General features: G+C 56.0%; 1 protein-coding gene across 1 annotated transcript in view; it reads right to left on the bottom strand.

Moving 5' to 3' along the window:
• Positions 1-16745: 16745 nt before the first annotated feature.
• The window catches only part of ANOS1 (anosmin 1), a gene marked incomplete at its 5' end in the record, with an annotated part of 61354 nt that continues 57186 nt past the window's right edge, over positions 16746-20913 (bottom strand). Inside the window, 2 exons of the mRNA XM_081081965.1 lie at positions 16746-18295; positions 19748-19886. Of these exons, the coding sequence (XP_080938091.1) occupies positions 18237-18295; positions 19748-19886 (198 nt within the window). The 3' untranslated portion in view covers positions 16746-18236. The remainder of the gene's footprint in view (positions 18296-19747; positions 19887-20913) is intronic.

A 20913-nucleotide genomic window follows, 5' to 3' on the forward strand; every position in this document is an offset into this window, starting at 1 on the left:
CCCCCCCCCCAACTCTTTGCAAACTCCCAGCTCTTGGCAGACCCCCACCTCTTTGCAAACCCCAATCACTGGCTCCCACTGGGGTGGTTTTTGTTAGTGCACCTCTTTTATTTTTAAAAATAATATATTTTTATTGATTTCAGAGAGGAAGGGAGAGGGAGGGAGAGATAGAAGCATCCATGATGAGAGAGAACCATGGACCGGCTGCCTCCTGCACGCCCCCCACTGGGGATCGAGCCCGCCACCCGGGCGTGTGCCCCGACCGGGAATCGAACCCGTGACCTCCTGGGTCATATAGGTCGATGGTGTCTGATCAGATTCTCTCCGATCGTTGATGTTTCTCCCTCTCTCACCCTCTCCCTTCCTGTCTGAAATCAATAAAAAAATATATATTTTTTAAAAAATATATAACTGTGATGCATGTCCGATTCCTACGTGATGAAAACCCGCTGACATCGCAGGACAGACTGCTTCTCCAAGGAGCCTGATCCTGATCGTGGCCTGAATCCTCCCAGAGCTGTTTTGACTTCCTAAGGAAATACAACCCCTCGGCCATTCCTAAGGCCCGCGGCCCTTCCCACGTGTGTCAGCCGACCGGGGCGTCGTCTTAAGTGGGTCCGGAGGGGAACACGGTTTTCCTACCTGGACGCAGGGCTCCATCCGACGGGTCACCCACATGTCATTCCGTGGGAGCACAGAAGGAGCTGGGGCGGACCCCGATCCCTGACCCCCAACACCCACCCCCCACCCCCCGAGAGCCGATGGTTTCCCTTCGGGCGCCTGCTGTGTGCTGGCGGGGTTATTTGTTCTAGATGCAATCTCACAGCCACTCAGGGGGAAAGTGTCGCCCGATATGCGGTCCCGCCTTCCTCCGAGCAGCAGCCTGGTGTCGTGGTGTCCCCGGGGCTGCAATCCCGCCTTCCTCCGTGGTGTCGTGGTGTCCCCGGGGCTGCAATCCCGCCTTCCTCCGTGGTGTCGTGGTGTCCCCGGGGCTGCGTCTGGAGGAAAAAGCTTAATGCTTCCCTCATGTTCCCCCAGTGGTTGCTGCGACGTGTTTCTTTCTTTATATTTTTTAAATATATTTTATTGATTTTTTTACAGAGAGGAAAGGAGAAGAATAGAGAGTCAGACACAACAATGATGAGAGAGAAACATGGATCAGCTGCCTCCTGCAGGCCCCCCTACTGGGGATGTGCCCGCAACCAAGGTACATGCCCTTGGCCGGAATCGAACCCGGGGTCCCTCAGTCCGCAGGCCGACGCTCTAGCCACTGAGCCACACCTGTCAGGGCTGGGATGTGTTTCTCAGATGCCAGCCTGGGAGGAGAGGGACACCTTCGTCCCCCAAAGCAGTTACGAGGGGCCTGGGCTCCCCTGACCCCAGCGAGGAATTAGGAGGGACATCGGCCTCGCTGACATGGGGGTGAGCACTGCTCCTGCAGGATCAGACTATGGCCCGTACGTCCTGGCGGGTAAGGTGAACCCACAGGCGTTAGGACTGCTAACAAACGCACGGGCGTGGCCGGCGTGGCTCGGTGGCTGAGTGTCGACCTAGGAACCAGGAGGTCAGGGTTCGATTCCCGGTCAAGGGCACATCCCTGGGTTGCGGGCTCCATCCCCAGTGTGGGGTGTGCAGGAGGCAGCCGGTCCATGATGCTCTCTCATCATCGATGTTTCTCTCTCTCCCTCTCCCTTCTTCTCTGAAATCAATAAAAAAAAAACATCCTATATAATAAAAGCCTAATATGCTAAGTGTAATCAAAGCATAATATGCTGATGATATGCTAAGGCCGCTCAACCGCTTGCTATGACGTGCACTGACCACCAGGGGGCAGACATTTGAACAGTCGCTATGACGTGCCCTGACCACCAGGGGGCAGACGTTTGAACAGTTGCTATAACGTGCACTGACCACCAGAAGACAGACATTTGAACAGTCGCTATGACGTGCCCTGACCACCAGGGGGCAGACGTTTGAACAGTCGCTATAACGTGCACTGACCACCAGAAGGCAGACATTTGAACAGTCGCTATGACGTGCCCTGACCACCAGGGGGCAGACGTTTGAACAGTTGCTATAACGTGCACTGACCACCAGGGGCAGACATTTGAACAGTCGCTATAACGTGCACTGACCACCAGGGGGCAGACATTTGAACAGCTGCTATGACGTGCACTGACCACCAGGGGCAGACGTTTGAACAGTCGCTATGACGTGCACTGACCACCAGGGGGCAGACGTTTGAACAGTCGCTATGACGTGCACTGACCACCAGGGGCAGACGTTTGAACAGTCGCTATGACGTGCACTGACCACCAGGGGCAGACGTTTGAACAGTCGCTATGACGTGCACTGACCACCGGGGGCAGACATTTGAACAGTCGCTATGACGTGCACTGACCACCAGGGGCAGATGCTATGACTGGTAGGTTAGCTTGCTGCTGGGGTCCGGCCGATTGGGACTGAGCGAGATGGGCCGGACAGGCCCTGGATGCCCTCCCGCGTCTCTCCCAGGCCCCGATCGTGCACCCGTGGGGTCCCTTAGCATAGCCTGTGCCCTCTCGCAATCCAGGACCCTTCGGGGGATGTCGGAGAGCTGGTTTCGGCCCCATCCCACAGGCCGGCCCGAGGGACCCCACTGGTGCACGAATTTGTGCACCGGGCCTCTAGTTTAGAAATAAAATTGTAGTTCAGGCCAACAGCAATATCTTTTCTCCATGTTGGTAGAAATAGCTGTTTTCGAAGGCCAGTCCTCCCGCTTGGAGACGAATTTATTTGCCAATGTTGGTCCGACGAAGTTCACCTCTGTGGGTTCGTTGAGACCCTAAAATCACAGAATTTAAAGGGGTATGGTTTTTTGTTTGATTTTGGTTAATCCTCAAGTGAGGATATTTTTCCATTGATTTTGATTTTTTTAATTTTTTTAGAGAGAGAGAATGGAAGGAAAGGAGAGAGACAGAGAGAGAGAGAGAAACATTGATGTGAGAGAGACACATCCATTAGTTGCCTCCTGCATGCACCTCGACCGGGGCCAGGGATCGAGCCCGCAACCCGGGCATGTGCCCTTGACCGGAATCGAACCCGGGACCCTTCATTCCGCAGGCTGACGCTCTATCCACTGAGCCACACTAGCCAGGGCTGAAGGAGTGTGTTTTAAGATGCCAGACGTTGTAAATGCAATGTCGAAGACCTGATTTTTTTTAAAAAGTGGACATAAAGACGTATTTTTTCTAACCGGAAAGATATCGCGTGCAAGTTCGTCGTCGCACATTGTGTTCTGTGGAAAGAGCTGTCGGTGAAATGCTTTCCACGAATGTTTTCACGGGTGGCGTTTTATTCGCTAGATTTCCGTGTGGATTGACGCCGACACATGGATCGTGCGAGTCAGAACGGTTCCCTCTTCCGTTCCTACCACACCCAGAGCTGGTGTTCACGTCCAGTCTGCGGCTGATCGCCTCACGTCTTTGGGCAAATAACCCTGTGTCTCCGTTTGTCTGCAACGTCGGCTGTGCGAGCTACAGGATGTCGAAGGTCCTGTGACTGTTAACATATCTACACTTGGATTTATTTAAAACACTAGAGGCCCGGTGCACGAAATTCGTGCACAGGAGAGGGGGTGCCCTCAGCCCAGCCTGCACCCTCTCCAATCCGGGACCCCTTGGGGAAGTCCGACGGCTGGTGTGGCTCAGTGGATAGAGCGTCTGCCTGCGGACCTAAGGGTCCCGGGTTCGATTCCCGGTCAAGGGCACATGCCCGGGTTGTGGGCTCGATCCCCAGTCGGGGGCATGGAGGAGGCGGCCGATCCGTGATTCTCTCTTGTCGCTGATGTTTCTGTCTCTCTCTCTCTCCCTCTCCCTTCCTGTCTGAAATCAAGACAAATATATTTTAAAAAATAAGAAAGGATGAAGAAATCCGCAGATGGAACCGGCAAATGCGTGCTTTTGGGGGGGTAGTTTTTGGGTCGCGCCCATTGGTCACGCGAGGGTCTCCTGGCGTTTGATGTCACATTGACGAGGCGTTCATGAGGGGCAGTGGTCGTGTCCTGGGCTCTCTCCTCAGACGGAAAACGGAAAAATGATTAAATTTGGGAACGTCGGCCAGAGATTGTAGGAGGGGGACCTTGCTAAGATCGTAACATCCACCTGCAGAAATCGGTGCTTTCTCTTTTTAGTAAAAGGCGAGAGATTTATACGGTCAGGAGAGAAATCAGAGCATTGTTTTTTTAAAAAATTTTGTTTAAATATCTATGATGATTGATTTCAGAAAGAAAGGGGGAAGGAGAGAGGTTGAGAGAAACATCCATGAGGAGAGGGAGAGAGAGAGTCACGGATCGGCTGCCTCCTGCACGCCCCCTCCTGGGTCTGGAGCCCGCAATCCGGGCATGTGCCCTTGACCGGGAATCGAACTCGTGACCTCCTGGTTCCTAGGTCGACGCCCAACCACTGAACCACACCAGCCGGGCTGTTATTTTGGTTTTTCATCAGCAGCTTCTTGGACCGGGAGGGTGTTGCCTGCGTGTTGCAGATGGCCCCCGCCATCGGATCCCCAGCTCATCGGAGCGTGAATTTCCCTCTAACGCAGCTGGGGTGGGGAACGTCCGTCCGTCCGTCTGTCCGTCCGACCGTCCGTCCGACCGTCCGTGTGAGGCCCGCGAAACCATGTGGTCTATTCCCGCCACGGTGCTCGGGGTGAGTTAACTCGACGTCTGACCGGATAGCGCAGGCTGGTCTCCAAGTGGGTGAGGGTGTACGGGCCCTGGGTGATGTCCTCAGTCTGCAGGTGGCCCGATCCAGCCCCCCACCCCGAGGCCCCGGCTCGAAGGGAAAGGCTCTCCCAAACCCTGGTCATCGAGCTCAAAATGCACCCATTCCTGCTGCCGCCCAGGGTGCCTGAGCTTAGGGTCCTCCTCTGCAGGCATCTGGCCCGGGGGGCACCCTGCCTCCCCCACCGTCGGGGAGGCCCACACTCTGCCAGCACCTCTGCCCACCCCACGGTGACTGTTAGGTGCCTCCCTCCCGGGCGAGGGCCCTGGCACACGCACAGCCTGTCAGCCTCCCCTCCCGTTGGCCGGAACCCCAGAGGTCTGTCTCCCGGCCAGCGGGGCTGAATGGGTTCTGTGTCCGGGGGCTGGCCCGCTCCCCGGCTGGCTGGCAGGCCGGTGAGGGGTGCAGACAGGCGCCCCTTTCATGCACCCCCAGGATGGGCATGGCGCGCGGGAACAGGGCTCGGGGGTGCCACACAGGACGTGGAGGAGGGGCGGTGGGCCTGGAGGGAGCCAGGTGGGGAGGGGGTGCAGGTGCATGATTGACAGGTGCAGGTGGCTCTGATTGACAGGTGAGGTGGGTGGGCAAGGAGGGCTGCCTCGGCCTGGGGACGGTGACGGCTGAGTTACACGGGGAGGGGGGGTGAGATGCTCAGCTCAGAACCAGGGTCCCCCAGGAGGGTCCCACACCCAGCGGCACCCCCCACGCCTTCACCCCGGCGGCTGGTCACCTGCTCGCTCACCTGCATTCGGGGGTGGCCGGATCTGGCCTGAGCAAACGGGCAGACATCTCCACGGTCCCCTCACGGCCTCCAAGGGGTTGTAAACCTTTTCCCCTCCTTTGTCTTGGCTCGGGCACCACCCCCCCCCCCCAGGCCAAGGGTACCCCGGAGAGTTTCCATCTGGCCTACAGTCACTCATTCATCACCGTTCATCACAACTGACCGGCCGGACCCCAGCCGCAAGCTTACCTACCGGTTGGAGCGTCTGCCCCCTGGCGGTCAGTGCGCGTCATAGACGGCGGCTGGTCGGCTGGTCGAACAGACAGTCGGACGCTTAGTGTATGAGGCTATTATATAGGATTGATTAACTTAAATTAAATTAAATATTGAAAAATTATATAAAATAGAAAATAAAATATAAGAAATAAAATATAAAATAATAAGATAAAATATAAAATACAATACAAAATAAAATATAAAATAAAATAAAATATAAAATAATAAAATAAAATATAAAATAATAAAGTAAAATATAAAATAATAAGATAAAATAATAAAATAATAAAATAATAAAATAAAATATAAAATAATAAGATAAAATATAAAATAATAAAATAATAAAATAAAATATAACATAATAAGATAAAATATAAAATAAAATATAAAATAATAAAATAAAATATAAAATAAAATATAAAATAATAAAATAAAATATAAAATAAAATATAAAATAATAAGATAAAATATAAAATAATAAAATAATAAAATAAAATATAACATAATAAGATAAAATATAAAATAAAATATAAAATAATAAAATAAAATATAAAATAATAAAATAAAATATAAAATAAAATATAAAATAATAAGATAAAATATAAAATAATAAAATAAAATATAAAATAATAAGATAAAATAATAAAATAAAATATAAAATAATAAGATAAAATATAAAATAATAAAATAAAAAATAAAATAATAACATGAAATAACAGGAAATAAAATAAATAATAAAATAAAATAAAATATAAAAATAAAATAACATGAAATAATATAATAAAATAAAATAAAATAAAAGGCTGCCGAGAGATGTATGTTGGCTGTGTGGCCTCTCATACTAAGTACACGCTCACACACACGTGTCAGCGCCGGCCAGGCCCCGCCACACGTCCCAGCGCACACTCTCCGGGGCTGGAATCGGAACCGTGGGCTCAGGGCCACAGAGGCCTCCGTTCCACCGTTTGCATTCCCCTCCCTCTTCGTCGTTAGCGATGGTCGTCTCTGCCTGGCTCCTTACACCTGCAGACTCCCCGTCATTTCTCCGTTATTTTATTTCTTACATTTTATTTTCTATTTTATTTTATTTTTAAATATTTAATTTAAGTTAATCAATCCTATATAATAAAAGCCTAACACGCCAAGTGTATGAGTGGACGTAGGAGACCCAGGTGCTGGCAGACGGCAGGTCTTAGATTGTCAAATAGAAACATGGCAACAGCCCTGGCCAGTGTGGCTCAGTGGCTAGAGCGTCGGCCTGCGGATGGAAGGGTCCCGGGTTCGATTCCGGTCCAGGGCACACGCCCGGGTTGTGGGCTCGATCCCCCGTCGTGGGCGTGCGGGACGCGTCTGAGTTTGCCCTGATGTTTTCATCCTTTTTTAAAAAAATAAATATATGTTTGTTGATTTCAGAGAGGAAGGGAGAGGGAGAGAGAGGGACGCGTCGATGATGGGAGAGAGCCGTGGGTCGGCTGCCTCCCGCGTGCCCCGCACTGGGGACTGAGCCTGCAGCCGGGCAATCGAACCCTGGCCCCTGGGTCTGGGTCCCGTGGAATCAGGGCTGGTCCGTCTGTGGAGGGAGGAGCTCTTGCCGGCCGGCGTGGCTCGTGGCTGAGCGTCGACCTCTAACCCAGGGGGCCTGAAGCCGGGGCGGCCTCCGCGGGCACGGAGGGCGAGGGGTCAGGCCGAGGCGCGAGGACAGGGTGGCAGGTGGCCTCCCGCGTCGGCGGGGACGTGAGGGCCACGGGTCTCGGGTTAATTATTTCCAGGAGGCTCATCTGTGGTCATAAAAGCGTGATGTTCTAATTGGACCGGACAGCCGAACGACCTTCCAGACGTCCTTCCGGACGAAACTGCCATGGCCGGGGCTGAGGAGAGGGGTTAGGGGCGACCAGGCAGGCAGGCAGAGGGGTTAGGGGCGATCAGGCAGGCAGGTGAGTGGTTAGGGGCGATCAGGCAGGCAGAGGGGTTAGGGGCGACCAGGCAGGCAGAGGGGTTAGGGGAGATCAGGCAGGCAGAGTGGTTAGGGGCGATCAGGCAGGCAGAGTGGTTAGGGGAGATCAGGCAGGCAGAGGGGTTAGGGGCGACCAGGCAGGCAGGCAGAGGGGTTAGGGGCGATCAGGCAGGCAGAGGGGTTGGGGGCGATCAGGCAGGCAGAGGGGTTAGGGGCGATCAGGCAGGCAGAGTGGTTAGGGACAATCAGGCAGGCAGAGGGGTTAGGTGCGATCAGGCAGGCAGAGTGGTTAGGGACGATCAGGCAGGCAGAGGGGTTAGGGGCGATCAGGCGGGGAGAGGGGTTGGGGGCAATCAGGCAGGGAGAGGGGTTGGGGGCAATCAGGCAGGGAGAGGGGTTGGGAGCGATCAGGCAGGCAGAGGGGTTGGGGCGATCAGGCAGGGAGAGGGGTTGGGGGCAATCAGGCAGGCAGAGGGATTAGGGGTGATCAGGCAGGCAGAGGGGTTGGGGGTGATCAGGCAGGCAGAGGGGTTGGGGGCGATCAGGCAGGCAGAGGGGTTGGGGGCGATCAGGCAGGGAGAGGGGTTGGGGGCGATCAGGCAGGCAGAGGGGTTAGGGGAGATCAGGCAGGCAGAGGGGTTGGGGGCGATCAGGCAGGCAGAGGGGTTGGGGGTGATCAGGCAGGGAGAGGGGTTGGGGGCGATCAGGCAGGCAGAGGGGTTGGGGGCGATCAGGCAGGCAGAGAGGGGTTGGGGGCGATCAGGCAGGCAGAGGGGTTGGGGGCGATCAGGCAGGCAGAGAGGTTAGGGGGCGATCAGGCAGGCAGAGGGGTTGGGGGCGATCAGGCAGGCAGAGAGGTTAGGGGGCGATCAGGCAGGCAGAGGGGTTGGGGGCGATCAGGCAGGCAGAGGGGTTGGGGGCGATCAGGCAGGCAGAGGGGTTGGGGGTGATCAGGCAGGCAGAGGGGTTAGGGGCGATCAGGCAGGCAGAGGGGTTAGGGGGCAATCAGGCAGGCAGAGGGGTTGGGGGCGATCAGGCAGGCAGAGGGGTTGGGGGCGATCAGGCAGGCAGAGGGGTTGGGGGCGATCAGGCAGGCAGAGGGGTTGGGGGCGATCAGGCAGGCAGGTGAGTGGTTAGGAGCGATCAGGCAGGCAGAGTGGTTAGGGGTGATCAGGCAGGGAGAGGGGTTGGGGGCGATCAGGCAGGCAGAGGGGTTGGGGGTGATCAGGCAGGCAGAGGGGTTGGGGGTGATCAGGCAGGCAGAGGGGTTGGGGGCGATCAGGCAGGCAGAGGGATTAGGGGCGATCAGGCAGGCAGAGGGGTTAGGGGAGATGAGGCAGGCAGGTGGTTAGGAGCCAGTGGTCCTGGATTGGGAGAGAGATGCCCACAGGGATCGGGCCTAAACCAGCAGTCGGACATCCCCCGAGGGGGCCCAGATTGCGAGAGGGTGCAGGCCGGGTTGATTGTCCCCCACCCCAAGTCATGCACGAATTTTGTGCACCGGGCCTCTGGTTTACCAAATAACGCCGATGGGAGAGGAGGCGGGGCATTGGAAATGCCGCCCGGAGAATGACAGTTTGCAGGGAAATGCTCACGTCGGGACCAGCTGGTCTGCATGAGACGTGTTCACAGGGCAGACAGACACGCGTGGCTGCGAACGGCCCACGGAGCTGGGTGGCTGGACTCCTAGGAGGGGACACAGGGCTGCGTTTTACGGGCCCTGCTCCTGGGAGGGGGCGGCCTCGGGTGCAGAAACACGCCCTGAGCTCAGATGCGAGAATCGAGAGAGCAGGATTCCGAGCGTTTGCTTTTGACAACATCCCAGACCCTGACCAGCCCCCTGACCCTAGGGACGTGGGGGGCGGGGGGGGGCACCCACAGAAATCCGGCCGAGAGAGCTCGCCTGGGTCACGTCCATCTGTTTCATTTGGGCCTCAGGTTTGAAAAAATAAATATATAAAAAGAACTCTATAATTTATTTATTTTTAAAATATTTTTATTGATTTCAGAGAGGAAGAGAGAGAGAGAGAGAAACATCCATGATGTGAGGGAATCACGGATCGGCCGCCTCCCACACGCCCCCTATTGGGCATCGAGCCCGCAACCCGGGCGTGTGCCCTTGACCGGGAATCGAACCCGGGACCCTTCAGTCCGCAGGTCGATGCTCTATCCACTGAGCCAGGGCAAGAACTTTATAATTTTTAAAAAGTTCAAGCCTGGCTGGTGCCGCTCAGTGGTTGAGCATCGACCTAGAACCAGGGTTCGATTCCGGGTCAAGGGCACATGCCTGGGTTGCGGGCTCCATGCCCAGTGGGGGGCGTGCAGGAGGCGGCCGATCCATGATTCTCTCTCCTCATGGATGTTTCTCTCTCTCTCTCCCTCTCCCTTCCTCTCTGAAATCAATAAAAATATTATTTTAACGTCTGAAACTAGCGTAGCCCGTGTGGTGGCCGAGGCGAGGCAGGCCGCCAGGCCCATTGGATTCGCGATTCAGAATATTCTCCTGGTGCTGTGCAGCCAGGCCTCTCGGGGGGGGGGGGGGGGGCAGCCTGGTTTCGAAGAAAGGGCTTAGCTTTCCAACTTTTAAACGTATTTTAAGTGTCACATCTAACAACCATCAAAATCATTGCAGTTTTTTTAAGAAAAGAAATGAGTGCAAGAAGCAACACACAACAGGAGCTCATGGGAGTATCGCCTTTCTGCGGCAGCAAGAAAATTTTTTCAAAAATACTAGAGGCTCAGTGCACAGAATTCGTGCACTCAGGGGGGCCCCCAGCCCAGCCCGCACCCTCTGGCAGTCCAGGAGCCCTCGGGGGAGGTCCAGCTGACGGCTTAGGCCCACTCCCCATGGCTTCTGGTGCACTGGCCACCAGGGGGCAGCTCCTGTGTCGGGCGTCTGCCCCCTGGTGGTCAGGGCGTGTCATAGCAACCGGTCTTTCCACCATTGGTCAATTTGCATGTTAGCCTTTTATTATATAGGGTAGCTGGGGGGGGGAGGGGGTCTCGTAGGGCCGGGAGATGAGCTGTGATGATGCTGTGAGGGTGGGTGTCTGCTCCCACCCGAGGGTCACCTGTGGGCTTCGGGTGAGGAGGACGTTGTCCGTGGGGGGGCAGCCTTGGCCACAAATGTGCCATCTGGTGGGGGTGCTGATTATGGGGGAGGGGCTCTGCATAGGGGGGAGGGGCTGTGCAGGCACAGGGGAGGGGCTGTGCATCATTGGGGGAGGAGCTTGTATGGGGGGAGGGGCTATGCATGAGTGGGGGAGGGGCTGTGCAGGCGTAGGAGAGAGGCTGTGCAGGCATAAGGGAGGGGCTGTGCATGGGGGGAGGGGCTTGCAGAGGGGGCTGTGCATGGGGGAGGGGCTGTGCAGAGGAGGCTGTGCATGGGGTAGGAGCTGTGCATGGCAGGAGGGGCTGTGCAGAGGGGGCTGTGCATGGGGGGAGGGGCTTGCAGAGGGGGCTGTGCATGGGGGAGGGGCTGTGCATGGCGGGAGGGGCTGTGCAGAGGAGGCTGTGCATGGGGGGAGGGGCTTGCAGAGGGGGCTGTGCATGGGGGGAGGGGCTTGCAGAGAAGGCTGTGCATGGGGGGAGGGGCTTGCAGAGGGGGCTGTGCATGGGGGGAGGGGCTGTGCAGAGGAGGCTGTGCATGGGGGGAGGGGCTGTGCAGAGGGGGCTGTGCATGGGGGGAGGAGCTTGCAGAGGGGGCTGTGCATGGGGGGAGGGGCTTGCAGAGGGGGCTGTGCATGGGGCGAGGGGCTTGCAGAGAAGGCTGTGCATGGGGGGAGGGGCTTGCAGAGGGGGCTGTGCATGGGGGGAGGGGCTGTGCAGAGGAGGCCGTGCATGGGGGGAGGGGCTTGCAGAGGGGGCTGTGCATGGGGCGAGGGGCTTGCAGAGAAGGCTGTGCATGGGGGGAGGGGCTTGCAGAGGGGGCTGTGCATGGGGGGAGGGGCTGTGCAGAGGGGGCTGTGCATGGGGGGAGGGGCTTGCAGAGGGGGCTGAGCATGGGGGGAGGAGCTTGCAGAGGGGGCTGTGCATGGGGGGAGGGGCTTGCAGAGGAGGCTGTGCATGGGGGGAGGGGCCGTGCGTGGGGGGAGGGGCCGTGCATGGGGGGAGGGCTGTAGGGAAATATCTCTCTTTTCCGCTCCGTTTTGCTCCGAGGCGGCACCTGCTGTAGAAACAAAGCGCATGGACACGTGTGTGTGTGTGTGTGTGTGTGTGTGTGTGTGTGTCGGGCTCCGAGGGCTGTTCTGCCTGCGAAGCCCCCCCCACACCCCTGTCCTCGGGGATCACGTGACACCGTCTTCCCCGCGCAGGCGCAGCTCCCGCGCTGGGACCTGAAAGTGTCGTTTCCGGCCGAGCGTGAAATGCGGCCCTGAACCCGGGGCCGGAGTCACTTTCGTTCAGGAGGGAGGCAGGTGCCCGTCAGCTCCGGGCAGCACCCGGCTCCTCCGGCGCCTGAAAGGGCCCCTTTCCCAAAGCCGGGCCGGGGCCACCCCTACGGCACCCCCACCCGCCTCGGGCTGGGCCACCGGGTGCCCCTGGGTGACTCTGCAGCCTGGTCCCGCACACCCCTTCGCTGATGTCACGTTCCGCCTCCTTCGTCGCCGTTATCGTCATCCTTTACCTGGATTACATGACGTCAGGTTATCAGGAGTTGCATTATGTTAATTATGTTCATCTACGTCATGCCCCGTCACTTTAATGCGATTGCTTTGTGTTGTGTCACGTCATTTTACGGTAGTTAGGTTACTTTGCGTTATACCACCTCGCTTTACGTTAAAACAGTTTCATTTACGTCATGTCACGTCGTTTTACGTTACTTAGATTACGTTGTTATACCAGGTTGCTTTACGTTAAAGCAGGTTCGTTGACAGCGTGTCAGCCACTGTGCATTCATCAGGTTACTTTACCTTAAAGTCACGTCCCTTTATGTTAATTAGGTTGCTTTTACGGTATGTCATGTCATTTTACGTTAAGTACATTACTTTACGTTATATTACTTCACTTTACGTTAAAGTCGGTTCATTCATGTTATGTCACGTCGCTTTACGTCATTAAATTAGTTTTCTTATATCACTTTACATTACATTGTGTTAAGTTCATTTACGTTATGTCACGTCACTTTAGTTAGATTACGTTATGTCACTTCATTTTACATTAATTAAATTACATTATACCACATCGCTTTACATCAAAGTAGGTTCCTTTACGTTATGTCTCACCATTTTATGTTCACCATATTACTTTACGTTACTGTACCACGTCGCTGTACGTTAAAGTAGGTTCATTTACGTTGTGTTACGTCACTTTACGTCAATTACGTTACTTGCCCTTAGGTCCCGCCATTTTACATTCATTAGATTACTTTGACGTTTTGCTACATCACTTTTAAGTTATGTCCCATGGCTTTACGTTAATTAGGTTACTTTACGTTCTGTTGCATCCCCTTAAGTTACTTCACGGTATGTTAATTAGATGGTATCAGCCAGCTGGCGTTACGTTGCAGGAGATTGATTAGGCTGCTTTGCGTTGCAGTGCGTCACCAGGTCACATGACCTCCCGTTGCAGTGCGTCACCAGGTGGTATGACCTCCCATTGCAGTGAGTCACCAGGTAGTATGACCTCCCGTTGCATTGCGTCACCAGGTCACATGACCTCCCGTTGCAGTGCGTCACCAGGTGGTATGACCTTCCGTTGCATTGCGTCACCAGGTGGTATGACCTCCCGTTGCAGTGCGTCACCAGGTGGTATGACCTCCCGTTGCATTGCGTCACCACGTCACATGACCTCCCGCTGCAGTGCGTCACCAGGTGGCATGATCTCCAATTGCATTGCATCACCACGTCACATGACCTCCTGTTGCATTGTGTCACCCCATTATGACCTCCCGTTGCATTGCATCACTACGTCACATGACCTCCCGTTGCATTGTGTCACCATGTCACATGACCTCCCGTTGCATTGCATCACCAGGTTGCATGACCTCCCAATTGCATTGGTCACCCTGTCACATGACCTCCCATTGCATTGTGTCACCACGCCACATGACCTCCCGTTGCCTTGGTCACCATGTCACATGACCTCCCATTGCATTGTCACCAGGTCACATGACTTCCCGTTGCATTGCATCACCAGGTCACATGACCTCCCGTTGCCTTGGTTACCCTGTCTCATGACCTCCCGCTGCAGGGCGTGCCTTGGGATGGAACCGTGTGTGCCGACGGCTGCGTCTTGCCCGATGCACCTGGAGTCGGCCCCTTCTCGGACCCCATCCCAGCTGCCCGCTGCGGAGACCTGGGTCCGAACGAATGTCGGTCGACAGGGTAGGAGGCTGGTCCCGGGGACACCATCAGCACCAACAGCTGCTGCCCCTGCGCACCCTGACCTCGGGGACACCGGCTGCGTTGGCATGAGGCCCGGAGGGAAGTCAGCCTGGGACCTGGGAGTCATCAGCCTGGTCCTGGGAGTCATCAGCCTGGGACCTGGGAGTCATCAGCCTGGGACCTGGGAGTCAGCCTGGGACCTGGGAGTCATCAGCCTGGGACCTGGGAGTCAGCCTGGGACCTGGGAGTCATCAGCCTGGGACCTGGGAGTCAGCCTGGGACCTGGGAGTCATCAGCCTCGGACCTGGGAGTCATCAGCCTGGGACCTGGGAGTCATCAGCCTCAGACCTGGGAGTCATCAGCCTGGTCCTGGGAGTCATCAGCCTGGGACCTGGGAGTCATCAGCCTGGGACCTGGGAATCAGCCTCGGACCTGGGAGTCATCAGCCTCGGACCTGGGAGTCAGCCTGGGACCAGGAAGTCAGCCTGGGACCTGGGAGTCATCAGCCTGGGACCTGGGAGTCAGAGCCTGGACCTGGGAGTCAGCCTGGACCTGGGAGTCATCAGCCTGGGACCTGGGAGTCAGCCTGGACCTGGGAGTCAGCCTGGACCTGGGAGTCATCAGCCTGGGACCTGGGAGTCAGAGCCTGGACCTGGGAGTCATCAGCCTGGGACCTGGGAGTCAGCCTGGAAGCCTGGACCTGGGAGTCAGCCTGGACCTGGGAGTCAGCCTGGACCTGGGAGTCAGCCTGGGACCTGGGAGTCATCAGCCTGGGACCTGGGAGTCATCAGCCTGGGACCTGAGAGTCAGAGCCTGGACCTGGGAGTCAGCCTGGACCTGGGAGTAATCAGCCTGGGACCTGGGAGTCAGCCTCAGACCTGGGAGTCAGCCTCTGACCTGGGAGTCAGCCTGGACCTGGGAGTCATCAGCCTGGGACCTGAGAGTCAGCCTGGGACCTGGGAGTCATCAGCCTGGGACCTGGGAGTCAGCCTCGGACCTGGGAGTCATCAGCCTGGGACCTGGGAGTCAGCCTGGACCTGGGAGTCAGCCTGGGACCTGGGAGTCATCAGCCTGGGACCTGGGAGTCATCAGCCTGGGACCTGAGAGTCAGAGCCTGGACCTGGGAGTCAGCCTGGACCTGGGAGTCATCAGCCTGGGACCTGGGAGTCAGCCTCAGACCTGGGAGTCAGCCTCTGACCTGGGAGTCAGCCTGGACCTGGGAGTCATCAGCCTGGGACCTGAGAGTCAGCCTGGGACCAGGAAGTCAGCCTTGGAATGTGGTCCATTCACATTCAAGAGCTGCTGTTGTCATGGAAACAGGAACCTTGTTGCCCAAACAATGGGGCCGGGGGCCCCAGCCCGCTCTCCCTCCTTCCCCAGCCTGTGATTCCGACTTCCCCACGTAATCTGTCCTTCTGCCCAATATAAGCAGCTGGCTCGTGGGGATTGGGGGGGGGGGGGCAGGGGCAGGACACGGGGGCACAGAGCAGGTTTTGTGGGTGAATAAAGGCTCGTCCGGGATCCACCCCTGTCTCTGCTGAATTGGCTCAGGTGGTGACAGGCGGCCAGAACCCCTCGGCTGCCGGTCGCATGATGGACAGAGCCACAGAGCTGGCGAAAAGCAAGGTGCCCCTGAGAACGGAGGCGTCATTGTCACGGAGACGGCTCGTTGCTATAAAATGCGGGTCCTCCCTGAATTCATCGATGAACATCCCAAACCCCAGCAGCCGGGTTCGCTTTGTGGATAAAACAGCTGGAAAGATACTGAAACGGGAGGTGAGGGGGCCTGGCAACCCCAGGAGTATCCACCTGCGGCGAGAACAGACGGGCCAGGGATCCGAGAAGGGCCCGGCCGGCGTGGCTCCGTGGCTGAGTGTCGACCTGTGACCCAGGAGGTCCCGGGTTCGATTCCCGGTCAGGACACAGGCCCGGGTTGCGGGCTGGATCCCCAGCGTGGGGCGTGCAGGAGGCGGCCGATTCCGAGATTCTCTCTCATCATCGATGCTTCCCTCTCTCTCCGTCTCCCTTCCTCTCTGGAATCAATCAATATATATCTTTGTTTTTAAAAAGAACGGACGGACAGATCTGTTGGGGAATCAAAGAGCTAAGGCGCGAACTCAGATGCACAGCCCACGGACTCAGACGGCAGGCTGGGGAGGCCCGGGGAGGGGCCGGTGTGGGTCTAGAAGGGCTTCGTGGGGAAACAGCTGCAATACTTTCAGCAATGAAGACACATTTTTTTAAAAAAACAAAAAACTAGAATATTCGAGCCTGGCTTTGACCGGCCCCCGTGTGACCCTAACCCCCCTCGATGAATGCCACCCGGAGGGAGTCTGCATGGCGATGTCTGTGTCCGCAGAGCTGTGAGCCTCCTCGGGCCTGCAGTGCGGATGAGCGTGACAGACCGTCCGTCCATCCGTCCGTCCCGTACCTCTTCGCGGTCTGCATTCCGATGAGCCTGGACCCTGTAGAACAGCCAGGGGTCCCCGCCGCACTCAGAGCTGGAGGAGGCGGGCGTCACTGTTCGTCCTCAGAGCTCCTCCCAGTGGGGATGGAGCCCACAGCCCAGGCCTGTGCCCTGAGCGGGATTCGAACCCGGGGCCTCCTGGGTCCTAGGTTGATGCCCAACCACTGAGCCACACTGGCCGGGCGTTTTTTGTTTTTGTGGGGGGGTTTTTTTGAGCCAATAAATGGGTCTAGCCCACCGGGCAGTTGCAGGAGACTTTATTGTGTCGTCGTCCGTATGTACAAACGTTCCCATGTGGATATAACGAATGCATCCCAGCACATCGGGCTGTTTACAATAACTTTTTGGGGTGTTTTTTTTTTTTTTACCATTTATTTTTTTACAAGATTACATCTCTAGATACCATGACACACGCACACGCACACACACACACACACACACACACACACGGGAAACATCCTAATTACAGACATAAATAAATTATGGAGTTTGCGTGGCCGCTGGGAGGGACGGATTCCCGCGGACCGTCCGTCCGGGCGAGGGAGGATGACGACATGGGGCCAGGGGCCGAGAGACTCGTCAGGAGGGAAACGGCGAGTCTGGCCGCACGGACGCGCAGACGGAGCCACCGTCTCTCTGAGTTTCCTGGGGTGTTTTGTTGTTGTTGATGACTACGTTTTTATTGACGTCAGAGAGGAAGCGAGAGACACATCCGTGATGGAGGGGATCCCGCATCGGCTGCCTCCCGCCCGCCCCACGCTGGGGAAGGAGAAGATGCCGTCGCTGCAATGATTTCGTTTCAAGCGAGAGGCTGGGTAAGTGTTTGCACGCACAGGCGTGTTATCAAGACCCATCGGCAGGTGTCTCGCGAAGGAAGAGGGGAGATGTAAGTGAGAAATCGGGGCCACCTCTCGCGCTGGAGGAGAAAACCGTAAAAAAGCAGCGAGAAAGGAGTTGTCATTTCCCCCGGGGGCCGTGGGGGGAGCAGCGAATGGAATCGGTCATTTTAGCGTAAAAAGTTGCATTGGTGCCCGGCTGAGCGTCGACCTATGAACCAGAGGTCAGGGTTCGATTCCGGCCAGGGGCACACGCCGGGGTTGTGGGCTCCATCCCCAGTAGGGGGCGGGCGGGAGGCAGCCGGTCCGCGATTCTCTCTCCTCGTGGCTGTCTCTCTCTCCCTCTCCCTCTCCCTTCCTCTCGGAAATAAAGGGATCTATATATATAAAAGGCTAATATGCAAAGTGTCCCTGCGGGAGTTCGACCGGGAGACCTGGAGTTCGATCGTTCGCTATGATGTGCGCTGGCCACCGGGGGGGGCGTGGAATGAGGGAAGGCCGCGATCGGCCCTGATCCCCAGCCAGCCCTAGGACCCTCCCGGTGCACGAATTCCGTGCACAGGGCTGCTAGTCTATTAGAAAGTCAAATGGAAAGTTGCCCCGGTTCAGGCGAGGCCTGGAGTCAGTATGATCTGGGCGTTGGCCGCAGGGGTCTGATGGGAGAGACCCCGGGAGCCCACAGTTCTGTGAGGACGCGGTGTCGGCTGGCCGCGCCACGCCTGGACACGGAATTTGCATGGGCTGGGACGCGTGTGCGTGCTCTCCGCTCCCAGGGGATGTGGCTGAGGCCGACGCAGACTCCCGTGGGGCGCCGTGTCCGGAGGCCTCGGGGTAGAGAGAGGCTCCTGGGGGTGAGGCCAGGGCACACCCAAGGGCTCAGCCGCCTGGAGGGCAGCTCAGGGCCTCTGGGGAGCCCAGCGGTGATGGTGTGGGTGGTGGTGTTTCAGGGGGGCCCCTGGGGAGAGACGGAAAACACCTGTCAGTCCCCTGGCCCCCTGGGGTCCCGCCTGACCCCTAAAGGTCGCAGACCGCCCCGTCCCCTTTCTCCGTCCGGCCTCTCCCTGCCCGGGTTGCAAAAAGCAAATGCAAATTTATTTATTTTTGTTAATATAATTTTTTTTTATTATTTCAGAGAGGAAGGGAGAGGGAGAGAGAGAAGCATCCATGATGAGAGAGAATCAGGGATCGGCTGCCTCCCACATGCCCCCTACTGGGGATCAAGCCCGCAACCTGGGCATGTGCCCTGACCAGGATTTGAACCCGTGACCTCCTGGTTCCTAGGTCGACGCTCAACCACGGAACCACGCCGGCCGGGCGGACCCGTCATTCTGAAAACATCAGACGTTAATCTGGGATCGCTTCTCCATTATTTTAAATCAACACACACCTTCAGACATGGCTTTGTACGGTCGGCTGGAGGACGGTAAAGTCCGTAACGAAAAATCAGTGAGACGCTCCTTAAATAGCCGGTAACACTTTTTAAAGACCATGTTACTGGGTTTAGCTAATTCCATTGGGGTCATATTTTGAAGAAAACGCACATCGTATATTTCAGTAAAATGTGTGTAATAAGAAAATAAGCTTCTTGTCCAAATATTATCTCCTGCACTTCGTATTGGAAAATCTTAATTTCGAGAACATTTCTGCTTCATACGATTATAGATTTTTTTTTTTCCGTATGGATTTATAGTTTAAAAGACAAAGAAGTCCCAGCCGGTGCGGCTCACTGGACAGAGTGTGGGGCCGGCAGACGGAAGGGTCCCGGGTTCGATTCCCGGTCAGGGCACATGCCCGGGTTGTGGGCTGGATCCCCAGTAGGGAGCGTGCAGGAGGCAGCCGGTCCATGGTTCTCTCTCATCATGGATGTTTCTCTCTCCCTCTCCCTTCCTCTCTGAAAATCAAGAAAAATATCTATACTAATAAAAGGGTGATATGCTAATTAGACCGGGAGACCTTCCGGACATCCTTCCGGACATCCTTCCGGACAAAGCCATGGTGGCGGGGCCGAGGCAGAGGTGGTTAGGGGCAGGCAGGCAGGCAGGCAGGTGAGAAGTTAGGAGGCAGCGGTCCCGGATTGCGAGAGGGTGCAGGCCAGGCTGAGGGATACCACCCCCCCCACACATGCACAAATTTTGTGCACCGGGCCACTAGTATTTTATAAAAAGACAAAGAAAAGCAAGCATTCTGTATAAAATAAAAGGAAAGTTAAAAGGAATAGAAGAAGAGGGCGGGAGAAGGGAATTAAACGTCGACCCTACGATTTATGCTAAAATGAACCCCCCGTGAGCAGACGCGAATGGGGAGAAGGACTCCCCGGGGGACGAGAGCCCCATCTCACAGGCCTGCGGCTATGGGTGTTGGTTTTCCCCCAGGACTGCCCCGTGTGGGGAAGGCAGGCGGCTCTTACCGTGCCCCGGCGGCGGGCGGTCGGGGGTCCGAAAGGTCTGGAGGGTGGCCGGCCCCTCCCCCGCGGCGGTCAGGACCTGGACCTCGAGGCGGTACAGGGTGGACGGCCTCAGGTTGGGCACGGTGAGGAAGGCGTGGTTCTGGGGGCGACACCAAGCGAGAGGCCGTCAGAGACGCTGGGGAAGGAAGACAGACCACGGCCCGGCTGGTGTGGCTCAGTGGTTGGGCGTTGACCTCGGCAGAACCAGGAGGTCACGGTTCGAGGCCCAAGTTGTGGGCTCGGCCCCCAGTCGGGGGCGCGCGGGAGGCAGCCGACCCATGATTCTCTCTCGTCGTGGATGTTTCTGTCTCCCTCTCACCATCTCCCTTCCTCTCTGCGATCAACAAAAATACATTTAAAAGAAGAAGATGATACATAATGCATGCATGTTGGGCGACAGGCTGTGGTGTCCGGTCCCCAGGTAACTTAGAGTCTGGCCCTGATTTCTGGGGTCCTCTGCTGGGTGGTGTCCCAGGATCGGGCTCAATTCCTGGAAGCCCAAGACCCTGGGCGGAGCTCACCCCTGAGGCCGGTCCTGGGTCCCCCTTGGACCCCATGGCCCATGCCTCACGCACACCCAACCCACTCCCAGCATCCCTGCTTCTGCCGGAAGCCGGTCCATCCTTGCTGCTTGACACAGTCGCCGCAGGGAAGAGACATCTGCACAGTGTATGCTTCAAGGGGCCTGGTGTCTATGGCATCCTGTTCTTAATGTTTGCTCCCCGTCTTAGCGCCATGTGTTCTAACCAAGGTCACCTCTCCGAGAAAGCTTGTTTCCCCAGGTGGGGTTTTTTCCCTGGAGTTATAGGGATTAACAGGACGAAGGAAAGGAATAAATCAGTAAAAACCCCTTAACTAAGTCCCAGGCGGGTAGTTAATCACCTTAACTACGAACAATCATGCTTAAGTTACATAATCTTTACGTAGGATAATCTTTCAGTTACTTCCTTGTAGCTTAACAGAACAATAGAGTAGTGGCCTTGGAATGGAGATAAGAAACGCCCTAACCTTTGGAATAGAATGGATGGGATTAAAATCCACTGGTATAAATACAGATGTAACAGGACAATAAACATGGAACCTGGCTAGAACCTGGCTAGAACCTGGCTAGGCTGATGATCAACTGA

This window comes from Myotis nattereri (assembly GCF_964212035.1).
Source record: "Myotis nattereri genome assembly, chromosome: X".
Lineage (NCBI taxonomy): Eukaryota > Metazoa > Chordata > Mammalia > Chiroptera > Vespertilionidae > Myotis > Myotis nattereri.